Below are 21,522 nucleotides of genomic sequence, written 5' to 3' on the forward strand. Positions count from 1 at the left end.
CCATTATTTTCAAAATCCTTGACTCTTCCAGGATTTCCCTAATTATTTCAGGCCAAATTCCCTGACGAGTTAAGAGGCTCAAAAATGTAGCTGCTGATGGTAATGAGCATAGACGAACGATTCCCAACAAAAAGCTACTTATTAATTACATTCTGCAGTTTACAATAGTGTAAAACTGTTATTAGTGTTAATGGTCGTTAAGAGCGTCGCACGTTTACTGGAAATATAAAAGCGCACTGATGCCAGCCTCAGCAGAGCACCTTGATACTAACAGTTAAGAAATTTTCTATAGGCTACATGTATAAAAAAACAGCGGTTTTGATTGGTGAAAATTCAGGTGTTTATAGGGTGCCTCGATGCGGTCGAGGCACTCTAGGTCACGACCGGTCTCAATGGAGAGCGCGCGCGTTCCTTCGAAACTGGCCTTGCCTATGTGTAAATAGTGACGACGTCCGCGGCCATTAACGGGAACTGCATCTAAGTTGCAAACTTTTAGATCGTTGATAAATGCGCAATCAGCTGGAAAACAAAATTAGTTAACTTGCAGTAGTGAAAATTCTTAAAGATAACAGCCATACAGTTAATTAAGGGGAGACGCAAGTCTTGGTTCACAGGAAGGGAAAGGCGCAGTATCTGTCAAACTTGCTCTGTGGACACCTGAACCGCACCTTAGGGGAAGCGAGGAAGGTGGGAGTGAAAGTCGAAAGAGAGAAAGGGGAGCCGTAGTGGAGGGTGGAGTAATTTCGACCACCTGGCGATCTTTAACGTGCGCTGACATCGCACAGCACACGGATGCCACTTCGTTTCACTTCAATCGAAACGCAGCCGTCGCGGTCGTGATCGCACCCGGGAACTCCGGCACAGTAGTCGGGCGTCTTACCGCTGCACCACCGGTCAAAAATTGATTTCGAGAAAAATACATTTTTGGAACGTTTATCCTTTCGAGCACCTACAAATTACTAACGCTGAATTCGGTTAGGTAATGCGATAAAATCGGCTTTCAGAATGTCGCGGCAGCCACGAAATGCCCCTCGAAAGGAGAATTTTGTTTGAAATTCTCTCGCGCGCATTGCAGCCAGCCGATCGCAGTCGTCTTGGGCTTGGTTCAAAACTGTTGTCTTTGTGCGCAATTTGCGCTATCTCGAAATGGCTTCGCTCAAGTGAACTTGTTGCGCTTTTCAAGAGCGCCATTCGAAGTGTCCCATTGGCTGGCGTAATCGGCGCAGCATTCGCTGCCGTGGCCGCTGCTTCATATGTGTCTCCGTTTGCGCTGGTATTTCTCGATGCAGAGTTTCGTGTACAGTTTTTCCTTGCGATCGAGATGCCCGAAAACCGTAGACTGTAACCGCTCACGCAACAAGCCTTTGGAAGCCGTAAGAAACGGGCGTGGAACAAAAACCAGAAGACACCAGCCACAAGCGTGCCTTTGGGACTTGAGATCCAGCCGGTGCCAGACTTGTTAGATGTGCAGGGAACATCAGCCACGTTGCTTGATGACGACACCACGGGTTCAAATTACAGCGCGGAATTGCATCCCGGGTCACGGTACACTGAGTTGACGCCGCTCCCGTGTACTACAGCGTACAATTGTACGGCGGAAGTCCGTTCTGTTGGGAAAGTCTGCGATTCAACGACAGTTTCACCTCGGCAGAATGAGATGCCGGTACCCAGCTCGTGATTGTGGACATGACAGCATTAAGCAATTTTATCGCGCACACGAAGCGCGGAACCTGGGGCGAGAGCGCAATGTCGTGAGCGGCCAACCACTGAAAAGTCACAACGAACCTCAGCTGTAGCTCAGCTCGCAGACCACTTTCGCGCTGGCTGCTGCTGGCATACTACTCTGACGCAGTGCTTCTGTATATTTTATTCCGTACCCAACTAACGTGCGAATGGGTTCTTCTATTATGACAGCTCAGCCATGCGCTAGCGTCAAAGTAATACAGTCAAATCTCGATATAACGAATCCCGCGGGACCGCGAAAAATCATTCGTTATTTTGAAATATCGTTGTAATGAAAAATCTGCGATTATAAGCCAGTGGTCAAACCTAGGTATGAAAATGACGTACCTTGGCAGTAGGCACGTGTGTAGACTAGCAAAACCTCAAGTGAAAAGGTTGCACTAACTCCAAAGCTGATTTATTTGAAGAAATTCATTATTTTCTTCTGCCGCGTGCAGCAAACACGACCGCGCACTACATTACACCACTACAGCACATACACCTTTCGCTTTCCGGAACACCTCATCGCGTGCGTGATTGCACCGAGCGATAAAAGTACGGACTTTGTCCATGTGCAAAAAAAAAAAAAAAACCTGGAGTTTTTTATGACCCCATCTTCAATGCTCCCTGAGCTTTGAAAATCTTGTCTCGGTCTTTCATAATGATCGCGGCAGTCGATGGGGCAATGCTAGCTGTCTGTAGAGGCCGAATCGCTTTTTCCCTGCGTCGATTTCTTGCAGTGAAAGCAGCTGCGTTCATATCTTCTTGGCACTTCGCTGGCTAATATCATCGTCAATCTCGCACAAACTTCGCAATAAGATAATCAGCGGCAAAAAAAAAAAAAAAAAAAAAAAAAAATACTGTCCCGCACGTGCGAACGCACGAATGACCGAGTCGCGTACGGCACACAACACAGGAAGAAAAAAAACGCAGGCAGCTAGGCCTGCTGGCTACTGCGTAATAAACCATAGCTTCGTGGTGGCGCTAGGAGCTGGTCCTAGATGTCCTGATGATGATAGCTACAGCCTATGGACCATACACACAGAAACGGCGGTTTCTGTTTCGTTTCACGCGAGTGTTGCAAGCTGCGGTGCTGTTAATTTTAGCCAAATTCGTAATACTGATGTTCCAAAATTATAGAACAAGAAATAAAACACGTTCATTATTCTGAAATATACGCTAATTTGAAATTCGTAATACTGAAATAGTTTTACATTGAAAACATGGCAAATCTGCCGGGGATTCTTAAAATATTCGTTAATTTGAAAAGTTCGTTAATGTGGTGTTCGTAGTAACGGGATTTCACTGTATATCAATCCTTGCCTTGCAGCACAGCCACAGTGGAGGCCGCGCTCTCAGCAAGTAATATATCTCGCCTCGCCTCAACACACACACACACACACACACACACACACACACACACACACACACACACACACACACACACACACACACACACACACAAAAAAAAAAAACTGCATGAATAACATACTTGCTGTACGCCAGCTTGAAATGCAAATGCACTGAAGAATATATCGAGTCATTTTCCCTGACTTGGTGAAATTTTTATATTTCCTTGATTTTTCCCGGTGCATAAAATTTCTCTAACAATTCCCAGTTTTCCCGGTCGCTAGACACCCTGAATATTGTTTGTTTGGAAACCTGAGAAAGGAAATTGTAAAACTACCCAGTCCATGTTCCTATGCTGTCTGTTCTTATTAAGCCCATCGTGATCACACAATATGCATACAATATGCAAATGTCAGTCATTGAATACAGTCAGAATTCTAGCAATCAAAGTGTATTTATAGAAATGCAGACTTAGATCAAGTGCAGCCAGTTTGTCGTTTCTCATGAGTAGCACTGTTTCATGCTGCTCAAATGAGAAAAATATAGCTGGCTGCAAAGAAATGGAGCAGTTAAGAAGGATGAAAGTGAATGTAAAGGTCAGTTTGGCAAATACTTTGAAGCAGCTTGCCTGTAGCACTAAAATGCTGGACAGGTTTTGCATCTTTCAGAAAAGCCGGCAATGCACATGCATGGGAGTCCCAACATGCAGGCCTGTCCAAAGAGGCATGGTATATTAAAAGCGACTGGTGTGGCTCACGTTGCAATCAGGATATCTATACACAAGTGCACAGGGCAACAATTTAGGATGTGAAGTCCGATCAGGCAGAAGTCACTGGCCCCTAGAATCCATAGAGTTTCTTACACTAACTAGAGGGAAAGCTGAGGGCGCTGCACTTCAGCCACCATGGGTGCGCTAAGAATCATGGGCCGATGTGCTACTTGATGCGGGACGGTAGATTTTTCTCGGGTGTATGGAGTAGCGTTACTATGATGTTTCTTTTTCATCATCATCATCTCAAGGTGCGTATAATAGACCGCAAAAGCCATAGGTAGCGAAGGCCCAAAAGCAGACGTCTCCAATAAAAGGTTTCTGTTTCCCAAAATGCCACTAAAAACTTCCTTAAGTGATTGCACAACCATAAATATCTTCCTTCCTTCCTTTCAGTGTTTGCGCTGCTCAAAACTAAGCCAATAGGAGAGAAAGCCATCGCTTATATTGGATAAATCTCACACTGACCCATGCTGTTTCTCTCTTTTTGCAATTTATAGTCACAATATTGAATGTTAGGACATTATTTACGGTAGAACAACGTTTATCTTTGCATTAGTTTCGGCCAAAAGTTGTAGTTCTGCACTCGGTAGCTCTTCGGCCTATGATGCTTTCAGCGCCCATGGTGGCTGAACTGGTCATCTGGAAACTCCATGTAAACTCCCATAGATGGCAGCACAGCTTTCCCTCTAGGTAAGAGTAAGAAATTCTATGCTAGAATCTGTTTGCCTTCGATAAAGAGCCTAGAATTCCACACCACAACCTAGAAATCCAAGCATAGCACCAAGTGAAAGTGCAACAGCAAACTTGTATCAGACTGCCATCTTTATGTCATGCAGTGTTGCCAGACATGTAACTTCTTCCAGAGTTGCAAACAGGGTGGAAAAGCTAACAAAAGGAATTCAATTTAAATTACAGGCAACACAGTGAGCTGTGAAAAGGAAAATTACATATGCAACGTTAAGAGACCGGAAGAAAGCAGAGGCAGTCAGAGAACAAACGTGTGATAACATCTTAGTCAAATCAAGTAGAAATGGGCATGGGAAAGGCATGTAATACGAAGGGAATGTAGCCGACGGCTCTTAAGGGTAATGGACTGAATCTAACAAGGCAACGATTACAGGCGCATCGGAAATTTAGGTGGGTGAATGAGACGGTTTGAGCAGGTAAAGTGGCCACAGCTGGCACAGAACCAGAGTTAATTGGAGGGATATGGAAGAGGCACCTGCCCTGCAGTGGGTGCAGTCGAACTGATGATGAAATGGCACCTTAGTGCTAACCAGCTGTTCATAACGATCTACAATTTCTGACCTGATACTTTGTTACTAATTAATTATTAATTAAAAATTAGACAATTAATTAACTTGGAAAGATTTAAAAATTGGTCTGGCTTAGCTTATGGTTAAGCCTAGGATGTGAAGCATACTAGCCTAAAAAATTAAACATTACCCGGCTATACCTGGTTAGCCATTTCATAGACAAGAACTCATGTGTTACTCTGCTTCTTCCTTTATTTTTCTTAAACCAATAAATACACTATGATGATCAGTAAAGTAATGGCTCTTTGTTTGAACATCGCTCATATCATATTTTCTTGACAAATTTTGATGCGGTCTGGCGAGCCGCCCTCTCCCTGGCCGACAACTCGCTGCTCAACTGACTCAACGAGTGCGTCGCCTTTTATACAATTGCATGACGTCAGTATCTCCTAGCGGTAGGAGCGGGAGTTAGGCCGCCGGCGGAGGCTGAGCGTCCGCAAGCGAGCGCACGAGTTGAGCCCCAGCTTTCACAGCTGTTGTGACGTCATATCACGTGGTGCGCCGATGTAGGTCAAGTGGTAGCTACGCGGCCGCGCGCGGCGCAGCAAGGAAGAGCTCGGTTGTGCGGCTAGTATGCTTCGCATAAAAATCAGTAGACTAGGCCACATGACTTAATGGCCCTCAGTTTCAATGGGACAAGATACTTTTTTGAAAACTTTGTTACATTTAGCTGGAACCCCTTGTATTCATTTAGCATGTTATATTGGTTAGTTTCGTATAAAAATAGAACAAAAAAATTCCACATGACTACTTACACCGTCACTGGCCCCAATTGCAACCTGTCGCATGCGTCGGTCATTTCGAATATCAGTCCTGTGCCTGATTGGTGTTCCTCTCCTGAAAGCACAGAAAACACGAATTTTTAAAAAAGTTCAGACAAGTTTGAATGCTATCGGTAATGAAGATTTATTATACCTACTCCAGGTTTCCAGAATGTTTGTTTTATGGCGCATAATCAACTAAGGCTGTCATGCAATACGAAGTTTGTTGTGTTTAAAACTTCTGCCCTTGATGAGGGAGGTGCAAACATGACATGACTCCCACTTCTCAACGATCGGTTTAGCTTTGTGCAGTTTGTTCAGTTCACTGTGAATTCCTTACAAAATACTCATGAGGCAAAATATAGTAATGTTACAAAAAGATACAAAGGCCAATGAATCCCAACTGGAAAAACATCATGGCCAATACACAGGCCTGCAAACTTGCATTCAATACTTTGCTCACGGTCAAGGAAACACAGGCCCCTAGTTAAGGGGAGACCCTGGTCTTTGACCAAATTTTGTTAACATTTAACTTAGAAAGATGAAACTTTTGTGGCTAGTGTAATTTGGCATCCTAAAAACAGATATGCAATTAATTTTTGCCTATCTGTAATAAATTTCAAGATTTTAATTGTTTAATTAATCAACATTCTGCCCAAGTTTTATATAATTTGTACATTATTACTGGCCGACCCTTATGTCAAGGGCACAAGGTGTCTTGGCACTCTGCCACCTTTGCTATGGAAGTCACCCTTATCCACCATCATCCAATGCGAGAGCTAAAGCTAAAAGACAAACATGCCATGTTGTTACAGCTGAGTAACACCTTGGCCCACAACCAAGGAGCGCGCTGTGGACTGTGACGACAGCAGCGCAAAACTGAAGGAGGATGTGCTGACGACTAATGCTCTTCTTGCAGTAAATTCTCAGCACCAAAAGCTGGGTGTGAGTTCATTATGCAAACGGGTTTATTAAGCGAGTAAATGCAGTAGTTTGCAGTGCAGCAGAGACTAGGAGCGCGAGGCAATGGCTTCAAGACCTATGGAGTTGACTTGCGGTGCGTGAGAACAGCACTATCGTGGAAGACTGTCTTCACTCCACGGCAATCCACTTGGCTGATCATAAGCAATGTATCTAGTATGATTCAGCACTTTCCTTCAGCGCTACTATACTGTAAGCAGCCTTGAAAAATTTGGGAAACTTTACTACACTAACGTTTACAGATTCAAATACCCAAGCATGCATACACTCACACATTAGACCTAGGAGTTCCAGTTGCAGAGCTTGGAGTCCCATAGTGAAGAGGTGAGCTCAAATCCAATTCTGTAAAGACTAGTGCAAAACAAGTATTATTTGGCAAGATTATTATACAGTTTGAAAACATACATCAAAGCTGTTATGACAGTGTAGTGTGAGCACAGCCTGCAATCAAGCACACCCCACATACTGAGCTAAGCGCTGACAAACATGAAACTGAAAACTCAAGCTGAAGAATGCAGCTGAGAGAGCAACGAATGGGAATATGTACAGTCACACACCTCCATAATTATGCGCACGGGACTTCTCTGTGGGAATGTGCTTGTAGTACAACAGAGAAGACAAAGGACATCAGATGAATGGGACAAGCACGACTCTCTACTAGTTTTCCTGAAGGATGATAAATAAGACTAACAATTGCCTGTCATACACGTCACTTAAATTAAAGCAATGTAAATCCTACTGACTACTTTACTACGGACAACACTGATTACACCTGCATTCAAAATTTAATTTATCACTACAAAATCCTTTTCTGTATCAGTAACAAGATACTGATACGATGCAGAGTCCTTATTCTGAGTTATCGTCATTTCCAGAACCGCTGTTTGACTTAAAGACATCTGACTGGTGGAAACACTGGAACTGGAAGTCAATTCAACTTCCTGTTCTGGTGTTTCCACCAATCAGATGAGGGCAGACGCGGAGAAAATGACAATTCTGCAAACGACGCAAACTGAGAAGAGTGACACATGTAAAGGAGAACAAGCAGAGACACGACCGTTCTTTCGAACACCTTGCTTTTTCCTGCCTTCGCCTTCTCCTGCACTCTTCATTTTGTCGTCGGCTAAGTACATCACACACAGTATTGTTTTATGCAAAAATGAGCTGACACAATGCCACCTGATGCTGTCACTCTCGAGTAAGCATATTAAAAAAATAACAAAGTGCCATCTGTTTTGAATGGTAAGGAATAGTGTTTATTTCATTTAAAAGCAAAACAGAAGGCAGACATATTAAACCATAACAAATTGACTATCTTAAATAAAAAACTATAACCAACTGCAAATCAAATCGAACATTTTCAAATACAGTAGCCGATTGACTTTTCAGACTCCAATAATTCGCACTTGCGTGATATTTCAGACTTCTGGAAGTCTGGAACCGTAACGTGCCCCATAGGCAGGTGTACATTTTCTCGACCGATATTTCGGACTTGGGCGTCCACGAATTTTCGGACCAAATTTGGCGCCAGCAATACTGTGGAGATCATGTTTTGGCTGAAGTCTCGTTTTTGCAGAATTACACAAACACAATTACACAGACACGAGTGGGCATCGTCGCAAACAACCAGTTTTGCGCGGCCGTGAAAGCTAGGCGAAGTAGTTATTTGGACAGACTATAGCTTGGCTCTCTGTTCATCGTTGCCATTTGAGGTGGTGGCAATAAGGGAATGCTCATTGTTGTCATCACGGTAGTCTAAGATGAGCGCGCAATCGGACTGAAAATGGCAGCAGCTAGCTCTGACGCTGATGCTGCCGGCTGTGGAAAAAATGGGAACAGGGGAGAGGGCGCATTCACAGGAGGTTTCGTTCTGCTCGCTTTTTCCCGCGAGTTTCACCTTGCAGTATTCGCTGCCCTTAGCCATGGAAACTGAGTTCGGCTCGCTTTTTCCCGAGAGTTTCATAATGCGGTATTCGCTGCCCTTAGCCATGGAAACAGAATCATATTCCATCGCGCGGTGCCTGCCTTCCGTCGCGACATGAGCATGACCTGCAGTAGCGTCACAGTACGTCGTGAAATGGCATGGACATGACAAAAGCATGACTGGCCGCGATATTCTAACTGGAGTGCTATAATAATTAGAGCTTATCACTTTGGCACGATCAGTTTCTGCGGGGCACCACTCCGCATGTGGTGACTCCCGTCAGCGCGAGTTGCATGCCTCCTGGCAGCGCGCATGCCTGTCGCGTCGGCACTAACCAGCGTACGTGCACTGGCGGCTGCTTCCTCCTATCGGATCATGGTAGCGCGAGCACATGGGCGACACACGGAAGCTGATTACAGTACCAGATTGCGCTATGCTATTACTCCCTTTTATCGAAATATAGACAAATTATCGGGAGCAGCGAAGTTGGTGAATGGTAAAGGTATTTTTTCACAAAAAAGTGATTTTTCTTTTTCGATTTCAGGATAAGTCGCGACCCTATATCCCCCTTTCCCAGAGCTACGTCGCTTGCATCGCGTGCGTGTACCCTCGGTGGCAAAAACAGACGCTTTCTACTGGAGAAAAAAAAAATAATAAAAATAAAATAAAAGGGAGGCGGTGGCCGTCGTACAACACATATGTGCGATCCGTAGGAAGCGTATGCTCCGTCACCTGCCAAAGCACCGAGGAATTGTTCACTTTCAACACGCTTCGAAATTCGAGCCGCGGCTGGCACCGCAGAGCATTTTACCGCCTTGCTAGGATGGTACATTTGACAGCACAACGCGGGAGGTTGCCGGTAGCTTAGGAGAGGAGGCGTAATGCCATACTGTACAACCCGTGCGCTGCCAGTCTGTTTTTATCGTGAGTTTAGTAACATTTAAATAGAATTGAAACTAATTTTCCCTGATATAAGCACAAATTCCCGGAATTTTCAAGTGTTTTTCCAGATATAATCCACATTCCCTGAGAATTCCCGATTTTCTCAGTTGGTAGATGCACTGCATGTCATTAAAGAACTTGCTGTGCACTACCTGGTAGGTTTCTTTGGTATGGGCTAGATGGAGGCACTTCACTGACACCATCAGCAGAAGATGACGGATTGGCAGAAACGCCAGCTGCTCCACCATGAGCGCCATCCCGTTGTCTGCGAGATGCTGAAAGTATCCATGAAATAAACAAACATCATTCTCATCCATAACAATAAAAAAATGCTTTGACTGCCAATAAAAGCAACAACACCGTGCTTGATAATGTTAGAAAATCAAGGAACTCCACCTGCAACTGGAATATCATTTTAAACTGATAACCAAAAGAACAAAGGCTTGGAACTTTCTGCAGGAATAACTGAAGTGCCACTGGCACCTTGTCCTCTTGTCAAAATTAGCATGTTCCATCTCTGGTCACAAAAATACTTTGCTTCTTCACTGAATTTCACCAGTTCCTCAGCCCACATGGCTTAGGCCAGAGGCAACACTTTCTTTCAGTAGCACAGGGATACTCTCTTATGACATACTATAATGCCAACACAATTTTCACTAGTCACATTCACATAATTATCACTGTAAAGGCCAACCTTACCTTGAAATTTATCTGACAGCTCTGACAATTTTCATGCACAGCATTTAATTAACAGGTAGCTCACATTTTTCGAATCCTAAAGGAGTGCAACTTCCAAGATCAGGGGTGGGACAACCAAAACAGGTTTTAGAACAGCTATAGGAGCAGAAAATGTACATTCTGGAACAGTTATGGACCAGAAGTGTCATCATTCTTTAGCAGCTATATGAGCATTTCGGAGTAATTTGAGAGCATCCATGCAGTCAATGAAAATTGATTAAAAATCTTGTGTCTGCATTGTAAACACAATATTATGGGCATGCCCCTGGCAGGTGGCATAGCTGTGCACTGACTCATTGGGTACATTAGATTATCAGTCCCGGACTGTCCGGGACTACTTGCTGACAGCTGTCCGGCGTTCGATTTTACTCGGGCAGCGCAGAAGCCCTGCCCACCAGTAAAGCTCCTGGGCCGGCAGCCATTTTGAGTTAGACCCCGAGCGCATTCTGAGTACTTTGTGTTCCTGCGTACAATATTGTGTGCTAAGCAATGACACAATCTCTCTAAACAACTGTACAATGTTTGAACGTTGCGCCTTGCTCGCTTTTAGTCTTGAATTTCACTACACATGGAAGCATCGAGAGTCCTGAGCACGGATTGCTTTTTCGTGCTGCCCAGAAGTTCTTGACCTGTTTCGCGATCTTTTCAGCGCGCAGTTTCTGAAAGCGTCGCAAGCGGACTGCTTTGCGCTGGAGCAGCTAACGCTTGTTGCAAATGACTTTTTCTGCTTTTTAGCGCAGTGAGCTAGGCCTCTGGAAAAACTTTGTGAGCAGCGACGGCAAGAAAACCCTGCCATACTGAAGTCTCCAAAACGTTTCCATTCAGGCATGTCACACTCCGTTCGCGAAGAGCACAGATTGATTGCGGCTCTGTTATTTATCTTTAGTATTATACGTACGCCAAAAGATAAACGTGCGGGCGGCGTCATCGCAAAAGAACTAAGTCGTGGCGACTGATGACTGATGGCTGGCATCGTCTGCCAAGAGCGGCAAGAGCAAACGGAGGGAGTTCGCAAGGTCATATCACCATCACGCTGCTTCCTGTCAGAGCGGAAGCAGAGACCTGTCAACAAGTAGTCGGAGACTGGAAAATCGAATGTACCCATCGTTGAATTGCAACATGTCCCTAGACATGACAAGGCAGCGTTAGCAGGTGCTGCCAACTCGAGCTTTGCCTCTGAGATGGGGAGGATGAGATCAAAATCCAGCCCTCCAGGACCCTTGGATCCTTGGAGCAGCATGCTCCAAGGCCACGCAGGCATGCTTGCACAGCATGGTTAAACCAGAGACATATCTATGTAAGGTGCTATTTCATATATCGCGGTTGCTTGCAGGTGTATGCAAGTGAGTATAGACGATAACAGAGGCACGAATCACGAGGTTAGTGATTAAGCGAGTAGATAAGAGCATGTACACGAACAAGGATCGACAAGGGGAGCCATTAACACTGTCGCGACGTATCCTTACAGGCAGAGCTTGAGTGTCCTCAATTTTGATCCAATTAGTCTCTGTTAAGAGGAGTGAAACCTTGAGATACATGCGTCTTTTCCATCAAAACGCTATTGCAGGTAAAAATTGGACCCAAAATTGCATGCTCAGCATCAGTACTTCACAGCCACAGAGATGGGTGTTTCATAAACTAGTTACACAGTGCCACGCACACAAAAGGAGGGAGAGGGAGACTTACGAGTTCCTCTTGTACTTCGAGATGCTGAAAAAAAAAAAAAAAAAAAAGTAAGCAGATGTTAAAGAAACCCTTCAAAATCTGTACTGACAAATTGCTGTTTTCTAACAGCAAAATTACTGCCTTCCCTAAAATTGGAGATCTTATACCGGCTAGAAAAGCCGTAAAACATGCACAGGTGTCACCGTCACCAGCCGTTTTCTAAGCAAACTACATGCACTGCCACAGCTTAATGGCCACAAATCTCGGGTCTATGTTCACCATTCATTTTAAATGGTGTTCAAAGAGCCATTTTCGGTGCAGATGTTACAAGGTTGCATCCTTGGTGGAAAAATATAACAATTCAATTTTCTTAACTATAAATTGGTATTCAGCAGCCAAACATACTTCAAAATAGCCAGAAAGAGTAATAGAAATGAATTTAGGTTTGGATTCGTTGGGTTTATGGCACCTAAGCAACTAGACCGTCATGTGCCACACATTAAATCTGTGGTTCTGTTAGAGATAATTTTTCCCCATAAAGTCAGCTTGTTTAGAATGTTTGCTTTAAAAAAAATGTAAGTTTCAATGAAGCCATTTTCATCCTCCAATAAGCTAGTATCAAATGAAATATATCATATTATTGCTTGGAATCAATATTTTTTTACACCCCTGTGGCAAAGGCATTTCAAAGGCTATTGAAACGACAGTCTATTGACTCAAAGGCCTTTGACCATTATTACAAGGGCGGTTTCGATGAACACCGAGTGCTGTGTATCGATGGTTATGTCTGGTTTATGGCGTTTAATATTCTATAGAGACTCAGGCTAAGAGACACACCATAGTGTAGGGCTCCAGAAATTTCGACCACCTGGGGTTCTTTAGTGTACACAGACATCACACAACACATGGACGCCTTGCTTTTCGCCTCCATCAAAAAGCAGCAGCTGTGACAAGAATTCAATGCTGCATCCTTGAGCACAGCAGTCGAGCGCCCTAACCACTGCACCACCATAGCGGGGCTCAAGTCTACTGAGTCAACAGAGGCTATTTTCTGCTAACTGGCACTATGACACGAGGCCGTTTCCTCGGAGACTGCGGGACTGCAATATCTCCACAGCCGCGCCTATACGGTAGCCGTGATTTGCTAGCATTTGGGAGTTGCAAGATATTGTCACTGCAAGCTTATTTGCGTTGTCATAGGGTTAAAATCAACGCGTTAGTTACATTATTTAATCTGGCATTCAAGTCAATTGTGTTGGCATACAGCATGCAGTCGTGCTAATGCTGCTGTTTTGGTGCCCGACAACCAAAACATGCTTTTGAACAATTATAAGCATTACTCGCATGTGGGCGGGCCACATATGGTATTCCAATGCGCTCTTCATCCTTCCCATCAGCCACAGTAAACCTCACAAATTAGCCTGTGTCATTGCCTGCGTAGTGATGCACCAGTCACATCAAATTGTCAATATGTTCTGTGATGCTTCATTTATAAATACAGCTGCATTAAGATTGTTTTCTTTTTATGCTTGGAAAATCTAGTGCCCATTAACTTGATGCACTGGCATGTCACTGCATGATATACCTTTTTTAATCCTGCGCATACATTGTCACATATGCAAAAAAAAAAGAAAAGCAGCAAACAGATGCTAGCTGAAACATAAGTCAGATATTACCCTGTATATGGGTGTTGTATCCCAAAGCAAGAGACTATGGTACGCTGTACCATAGTATATGTAGTAGAGGGCTCCAGTCTCCAGAAACCTAGACCACATGGTGTTCTTTAACATGCTCTGACATCCCACTCTACACAGGCACCTTCCGTTTTGCTTCTGCCATTACCGAAACGTGGCTGTCGCGGCCAGGATCGAACCCACCTCCTCGAGCTAAACAGCTGAACGCTCTAACGGCTCAGCCACCACTGTGGGCACAAAACAGTTTTGCTCATGGTGTTAACTTGAATATAAACAATTAACAGAGAAGCCTGCTCTCCCGACTTAGCAGCCCGAAGTCGAGTATACTTTATTTCGAAACTCTTTGCATGAAGGTGTCGTGTAGCAGTTTGGGCCAGTGCACTGCAATCATGTTTATTTATAGCTGTAACTCCGGCAGATACTAACAGTAAAAAGATACTACGCTCAGCCGTTTTCCACGCCAACTTTCCTCTGACATACGGGAATACCTATTTGCAATGCTGGCGGCCATGCCTAAATTTCCGTAAAAGAAAGCCGAAGACAAACCATTCGAGATCAATAATCGTGTTTCGCCCAAGCATCCTTCAGCTCACAGCCCGCCAATCTGGCTACCTCAAACACCATAAAGTCAATTCGCCTAAGCATCCTTCAGCTCACAGCCTGCCAATCTGGCTACATCAAAAACACCATAAAGTCAAATCAATAAATTTACATTCTCGTGCACAAAACAAGGAAGAGAAAAATTAAGCACATGCACTTATTCCACGTAAAGAACCAACTCAAAAATAAAACACTGGTGCATAAATCTGCACAAAAACTGAACTCCAGTTCTTAACTTGCCTGGTGGCCTATGCACTGATATCACACCAATAAGGGAACAACGAGCATCAAATAGCTACAGAACTCTCTTGCAGAGGAAAAAAATCAGAGTAGCGATGCAAAGCACAACTACATTCATAGATTGTTTATAACAGAATTTAAGAACAGCTGCTCACAGATACACATCCTCAGCATGATACTCACGCCGCACGCAATCCCCCGGCCGTATGTGCCAGCAGTATGCATGGAAGGGTATAAAAATCTAGACCATAGGACAGTGCAAGTACAACCAAATAGTGCAGCCAAAACTCAGGGAGTCCTGGTGTCCTCATTGTCATCACACAATCGCATACATCAGCATCCCGACACTACTTTAAGGAGCCATCTATGGGTATCTGAATGCTACAGCTCACACATGAAAGTACTGCTACTCGAAGCACAGGTGTCTAGGTTAAGGCACTGCATTAACTTTAAGATCTTGCTTCATGCATCCATGATAAGCAAAGTCAACAGCATTCAATGATTGATGACCTATAGTTCGATACAAGTTAAGTCTGCAGTAACCGCCACACTTGATTTCTCAGTGACAGAAATCTGTGAACTGTTAAGGCTTTTTGGTCATTTAAATAAAAAGCTAACCATCAGACCAAATTATAATCTCATGAATATCGATTCTTCTGGCTTGTTTGGTATATTCAAACACCGAAAACATTAATCTGTCCACTGTTCAGTGGAGTAACCAACACCAGGAACCATTCCCCATAGTTAGCAACTCCTGCTTTTTTTTTTTTTAATGTATTTTACTAATAAAGCGACCACCTTTAAACTAGTGATTCAGCACTGTACTAGGATGCCCATCCTCACTGTGAGCTCAGATTTCACTCTGCTTACTCATATTCGTTATTAATGCAGCATCCAACAGCACTGCGGCACTGAATGCAGCACTGCTTTTGGTGTGCCTAACCAGCAAAGAACTAGTGTATACAGCATGCACAAGAATAATACCCAAAGAGAGCCATGGTTAGCCTTGACCGCCTAGTAAAGAGCAGAGACATTAGTCTGCCAACCAAGATCCGCATAACCCGTGCTATGGTCTTTCCGGTTGTGATGTATGGATGCGAGAGTTGGACTGTGAAGAAGGCTGACCGCCGAAAAATTGACGCGTTTGAACTGTGGTGCTGGCGGAGACTCTTGAGAGTTCCTTGGACTGCCAGAAGATCAAATCAGTCGATATTGTCGACCATAAACCAAGACTGCTCATTGCAGGGTCAAATTCTAAAGTTAAAGCTCAGCTACTTTGGTCATCTGATGAGAAGAGAGGAGTCGCTGGAGAAAGATTTGATGTTGGGAAAGGTTGAGGGTCGCTGGAGAAGGGGTAGGCAGCGAACGCAATGGTTAGATGGCATCCTCGAGGCGCTGCAGATGAAGTTATGTGATGTTAGGAAGATAGTGAGAGACCGAAAAGCGTGGCGTGACATGGTCCATAGGGTCACGAAGAGTCGAACACGACTGAACTGGCAATTAAGAGAGCTCTGAAACAAAAAAATTGATAAACATGGATTCAATGGCTCAAGGGCGATTTTGGCCTAAGAGCACCTTATCACAAGGTGCCTTTTCTCTATGCAAACAAGGTGGAATCAAGGACCCATTTTCCAAGCATTTCACCCCAGAGAAGCCAAGCACTAGGCCAGTAAAAAAGCTTGCACCCACTGCTTGGCAGCATAAGAGCTGGGTGCTCAAACCACTAGGCCACCAGTACGATCAACTAAATTGGCCAACAATGATAAACTATGGCCCTCTAATGACAAATACACAACTTGTACTACAACAGAACTCTTACAAGCTAACAAAATGGCCAAAAAACACAATACAAGTGCCACCTCCACTGGCAAACTTTGCAAGGAAACATCAGCGCTTAAAAGGGTTGTCCCCACTGCAGATCCCAAAGGCTAACAACTATACATCGTTCACTTCAAAACAATGATTAGGAAATCTGTTCCAGTGGAGCCACGAGTTTAAATAGCATGGCAAGAAAATAATTTTCTCAGTAATAATTGGACCCTTTGATGATGGGCAAAAATCAACTGATCCTGAAAAAGCCACAAAACAGTTTTACCAAGAACCAAGGTTGGATGAACTTGTTCAGGGCTCTTTAAAATAAAGTTTCTAAATATAAGTGACATGGAAAAAAAAGAGTCTAGAACAGCAACCCAGAGGTAGTTCTGAACCTCTAAAATTACATGACGTAAAAAGAGTAAATCCAAATGTTGGCCTTAAACCTTGTCACCATCCTGCATCATTAAAAGAGCCATGCATAGGCTCGAGCCGGCCTGAAATCCCATACTCAACCTGAGCTCAGTCAGGCCTGACCAGCGTATATTCATCTCGGACGGGTCAGGCTACCCAATGTCGTGTACACGCTATTTTCAAAAGTATGAATATGACCATGATATACTAGGCATCTCGAATACACAGCAGGAAGTGTTTTCTGCCCCCTTCCCATGCGAGAGTATCCTTGATCTCTCCCAATATTTATCCCTTTTCCTCCAAGCGCCCTTACTGTGAACTGATTGTTGCTAATCATCAATGCGTGAACAGAAGGGCCACTTGTAAGCTGTTGAGTTTCGACTTCCTCGTCTCCCACCTCAGTAGCACCACCGCATATATTTACATATCCGTTTAGAGCTTTGCGTCACCCTGTCAACTCTCACATGTCTTTGTTGCATGTTGTTCCTAGTCTTGAAATAGCCTCAGTAGAAGCTGGGCTTAGTGCCTAGTCAAAGCATGCGCCGCACTCTAATTGCCTCGTTTCTGGGTCCAGACAATTCAGTGGCGGCACTGTGAAAGGTACACAGTTAGCAAGACGAGCACACCAAGTACTTGGCCACAGAATTAACCCCTTGCTCAGAGTTCGAAGCAGTGCAGGTTTGAAGAAGCAAAGAAGGTGCATACCCAAAGCTTTCACTTCTCACTAAGAAAGTGTTAGTCATTCTAGCCTCCAGTTACAGCAGTGAAAAAACTTCAGCACTGAAAGATTTACAATGTAAGAGCACCACACATGACCCAAGCCTTCATTAATGAATAACTTGTCTTATAGTTGCATAATTACGCAGAATGATAATCCTACGTTTCCGCTGTGCCTTTAAATATTCCACAAATTTGTCATACTAAAGGCATGAGCTCTACATGTAAACATGTTAAATAAACTCATCCTGAAATTATTTTCTGTGTCGTTGCTTCAACTGCAAATGTAGCAGGTCGGGCTGGGTTTTACGTCTGAGCATAGGACCAAGTCGGCCTCAGGCTCTTTTTCAGCGTTGGGCAGGACCTCTTGTCGGAAGCATAGGGAGGATTGGGTGCGCGCTCAAAATGAATGCCCGTGCACACCTTGAATCACTATTTCTCTTAAATTAACTTTTGAACATGCTCACATGAACATGCACAACACAAGCACTTGAACATGCACAACATACCTTCACCGACCTGAACTTCACCTGTCTAACTGCAAGGGTAGCAATGTACTATTGAATACAGATACAGCCATAGACAGATGTAAACAACACACATTAACATTTTAAGCCCTCCTCACAAGCTCCAAGACGAATGCCCACATGCACATCCCATCGTCCGCGCCGCGTATCCCATCGACTTAATCACAATAATGTAGTATACCCGCCATCCGCAAATACCACTGCACATCTAAATGCTTTTTTCGTCCAGACAGCAAAGGACTGGAATCGCCTTCCTGCCGACGCAGTTCATCACGCTCATCCAGCACACTTCAAAGCATTCATTGAAAGACTCGCCAATGAACTGTAACACCCCTCATGTAATACCCCATAGGGGCATTTGAGGTATAAATAAATAAATAAATAAATGCAAATGCACGTGGATACACAAAAAACCATTTCTACAGGGTCAAACATAAATGCAGTTTGAAGTGCACTCTCTTCATTTGTGCCTGTAATACATGCAAGCTCTTCATATCTGCTTATTTGTATTTTTGTGTGGACACTGAAGGTATGGTGCCAGAACTAATCAAATATGGCTGTATAATGCAGCAAAAAAGTTTACGCCCATCAGCAAATAGTACAAACACCTCCAAAGGATGACTCAGGACTGGCGCTTAATGCGCTGCAAAAAATTTGTTCTCCTTGAAGAAAGATTTAATGAGTGCAAATATTATTCAAACAAAAGGACTCACGTGTATTCTTCCTTGATGCTGAAAGAAAAAAAAAGATGCATTCAAGGTTCGTTGCCTGTTCATTAAGTTAAATATACAATACTGAAGAAGTGTGCATGCACAAAGGAATTCTTAAGGTGGTGTCAAATCTGCCAGCATTCAGAAAAAATCACTCAGCTTATCATACATCCATTTCACGCAGCCACTTCGTATGCACGCCTTTCGTCTTCTGCCCTCTCCTGAGCTCAACTGTTGGAAAACAAATCACCAGCTTCCAGTGCACATGCAGAGTTCATGCTGGCTACAGGTGGAAGCAACAGACGGCTACAGCTGTCAAAAATGCACGTCACCTCACATGCACAGCTCACACCTGCACCATCCTAGTTTGTTTGCACACCCCAGATATTGCATGTCTTGTGAAAAAGACAGGCTCTGCCAGCACTTAATCTGGTTGGCAACAGAAAACCACATAACATTTCAACGTCACGGCATTAAAGTCCCCAATCTCCAAAGAATCTGATGTTGGCGTTGTCAGGGGACTATCATGGGCATGCTTCTGGCAGGTGACATGGCCGGGTTGTGTAACTTGCGAGACCCCATGGCATGGCAGAGTAGGCAGGAGCTCCAGCAGTTCCTTTTATATGGGAAGGTGACATGAGAGCCCTTCAGGACCCTTGAATTTTGAGTCAGACTAATGACTACCCAGAGCTCTTCAATACTACCAGTTGCGAAACTTCCCATAGTGCCCATGCATCAAAAAATGGCAGTTTCGATTGGTCAAAATTCGGGTGTTTACGAATGGTGGCGGCACCCTCGGCCATTAAAGGAAACTGTGTCGAAATTTCAAACTTTCCAATTGTTGACAAATGCACAACCTTCATGGAAAATAAAATTAGTTGAAGACTTGCAGCGGCAAACATTATTAGGATAACAGCCACATAGTTAAATAAGATGGAAAAGAAAAGAGAAAAATTTGAGTTCCAAAAGGCAATGGCGGCAATAGCAAAAAGCTTGTATTGAACACTTCCAGACGGCGCGACAATTCGTAGACACCCATAAATGCGTACTAAAGCAGGTCACTTTTTGAAGCGGAAGTTCCCAACCGGTATGATCCAAAAACTCCGACTACCCCTAGGAAATGCGGTCTCCCACATAATGCAGTAACCTACACCTGTATACGGATGCATTTGTGTGATAGTAGAGGTACAAATTAACAGAATAGGTGAGCAGCAAAGTGCATGCGAACCGCAGATGGGAGGGGGCCATTAATGCCGTCACGTCGTATTCTGAAAGGCGGTGCTAAAGTGGCCCCCATATTTTGCAAAGCAAAAACAATTAAAGAAGCAAACATTGGTGACTTCACAACAGTTTCTGAGAAGAAAGCAGTCGGGAATTCCATGGCATATCACAATGACAATACGGTTTTCTTAGTGCATACTTTGTAGAACTTTATTCAGCGGTCATGCAAAAACATTATCATACATCTTTCTATCTTTTAAAGTTTTGCTTTATACCTGTACTTCTAGTTATGTTATTTTTTAAATGTTTGCAACATGTGGCATTCCTTGCACCTTTTCTTCTTTACACACCTTTTCAGTGAGTGAAAAAAAATCACTCAAGTGTTTGCATCCATTTTATGAGTGCCTGTCATCTAAACTTTAAAAGGAGCATAGTCACCAAATACTGGTTCCATTTTTCTTCTTACTAATATGCAAATCATTACTGTACATGGATCACCATGTGGTTTCTGCCTATGTGCACTGAATAATATATAATTGAGTTTTATCTTCTCACCAGTTTCATTTTTGGTTTCCTCCCCCGAGCAATGGCTGTGACATCACATTGGAGTCTAGGTTACATGAGAGATGAAAAAACTGTGGAATAATTGCTGCTTCTTCACTTGCTACGATTACTGTTCTAGAGGCAGGCTAGCTTTAAGCGTTTGTGCTGAATTAGAATGACAAAGAAATGATTATAGTATTGGAATTTTTGCACCTTTCATATAACCTAGAATCCCATTAGATGTCGCAGCCCTGTTTAAACCGAAACCAAAACAGGCAAGGAAAGAAACTCAATATTTAGCAGTCATAAGCAAATAGCTCGCAGTAATACTGTATAGCAATACCTTACCCACCATTACAAAGAACAAAACACATATGTTTAAACCTGGAGTTACGCGAGAGTTATCTGCATGGCTGCGCTTAGGTTTGGCTTGAAAGTAAAGACACGGCTTTTGCACATAGTATTTTACTCTATATTTTCAGCTTTATTTATGTCGTTGGGGGCACTTTTGACCACTAAAGTGCACTGAGACGAAAGCTGATATTGCACGGTGGTCCAAAGCTCTCCACTACAGTACCTCTTTCTCCGTTTTCACTCCCACCTTCGCGATGACGCGACAGCGTAAGCTACCTGCCAACATATAAAGCCCTGCTTTAACCGAGCCGTATGAACATGCCTGCATGGCATAGGGATAAATTGAATGCAAGGGTTTTGGCAGGCTGATCGTGATATCAACCTCCCATGTGAAAGGAGAGCCCAGAGTTGGCAGCTCCTGCCAAACGTATTATCAGGAAGCTCTACATCCAGTTAGTGCACGGCCATGTCAGCTGCCTGCTACCGCCTCCCACGACTTCCTCTTCTTTCTTCACTCTT

At 43.8% G+C, this 21,522-nt stretch overlaps 1 protein-coding gene across 1 annotated transcript in view; it reads right to left on the reverse strand.

Moving 5' to 3' along the window:
- dpa (disc proliferation abnormal) overlaps positions 1-21,522 on the reverse strand; it is an 84,439-nt gene that overhangs the window by 61,183 nt on the left and 1,734 nt on the right. The window contains exons 4-8 of the mRNA XM_084589910.1: positions 18,889-18,906; positions 12,193-12,216; positions 9,921-10,043; positions 7,175-7,253; positions 5,916-5,997 (exon numbers count right to left, since the gene is read on the reverse strand). Of these exons, the coding sequence (XP_084446036.1) occupies positions 5,916-5,997; positions 7,175-7,253; positions 9,921-10,043; positions 12,193-12,216; positions 18,889-18,906 (326 nt within the window). The remainder of the gene's footprint in view (positions 1-5,915; positions 5,998-7,174; positions 7,254-9,920; positions 10,044-12,192; positions 12,217-18,888; positions 18,907-21,522) is intronic.

This window comes from Amblyomma maculatum, chromosome 1, assembly GCF_055883805.1.
Source record: "Amblyomma maculatum isolate TAMU_Amacu chromosome 1, ASM5588380v1, whole genome shotgun sequence".
Taxonomy (NCBI): domain Eukaryota; kingdom Metazoa; phylum Arthropoda; class Arachnida; order Ixodida; family Ixodidae; genus Amblyomma; species Amblyomma maculatum.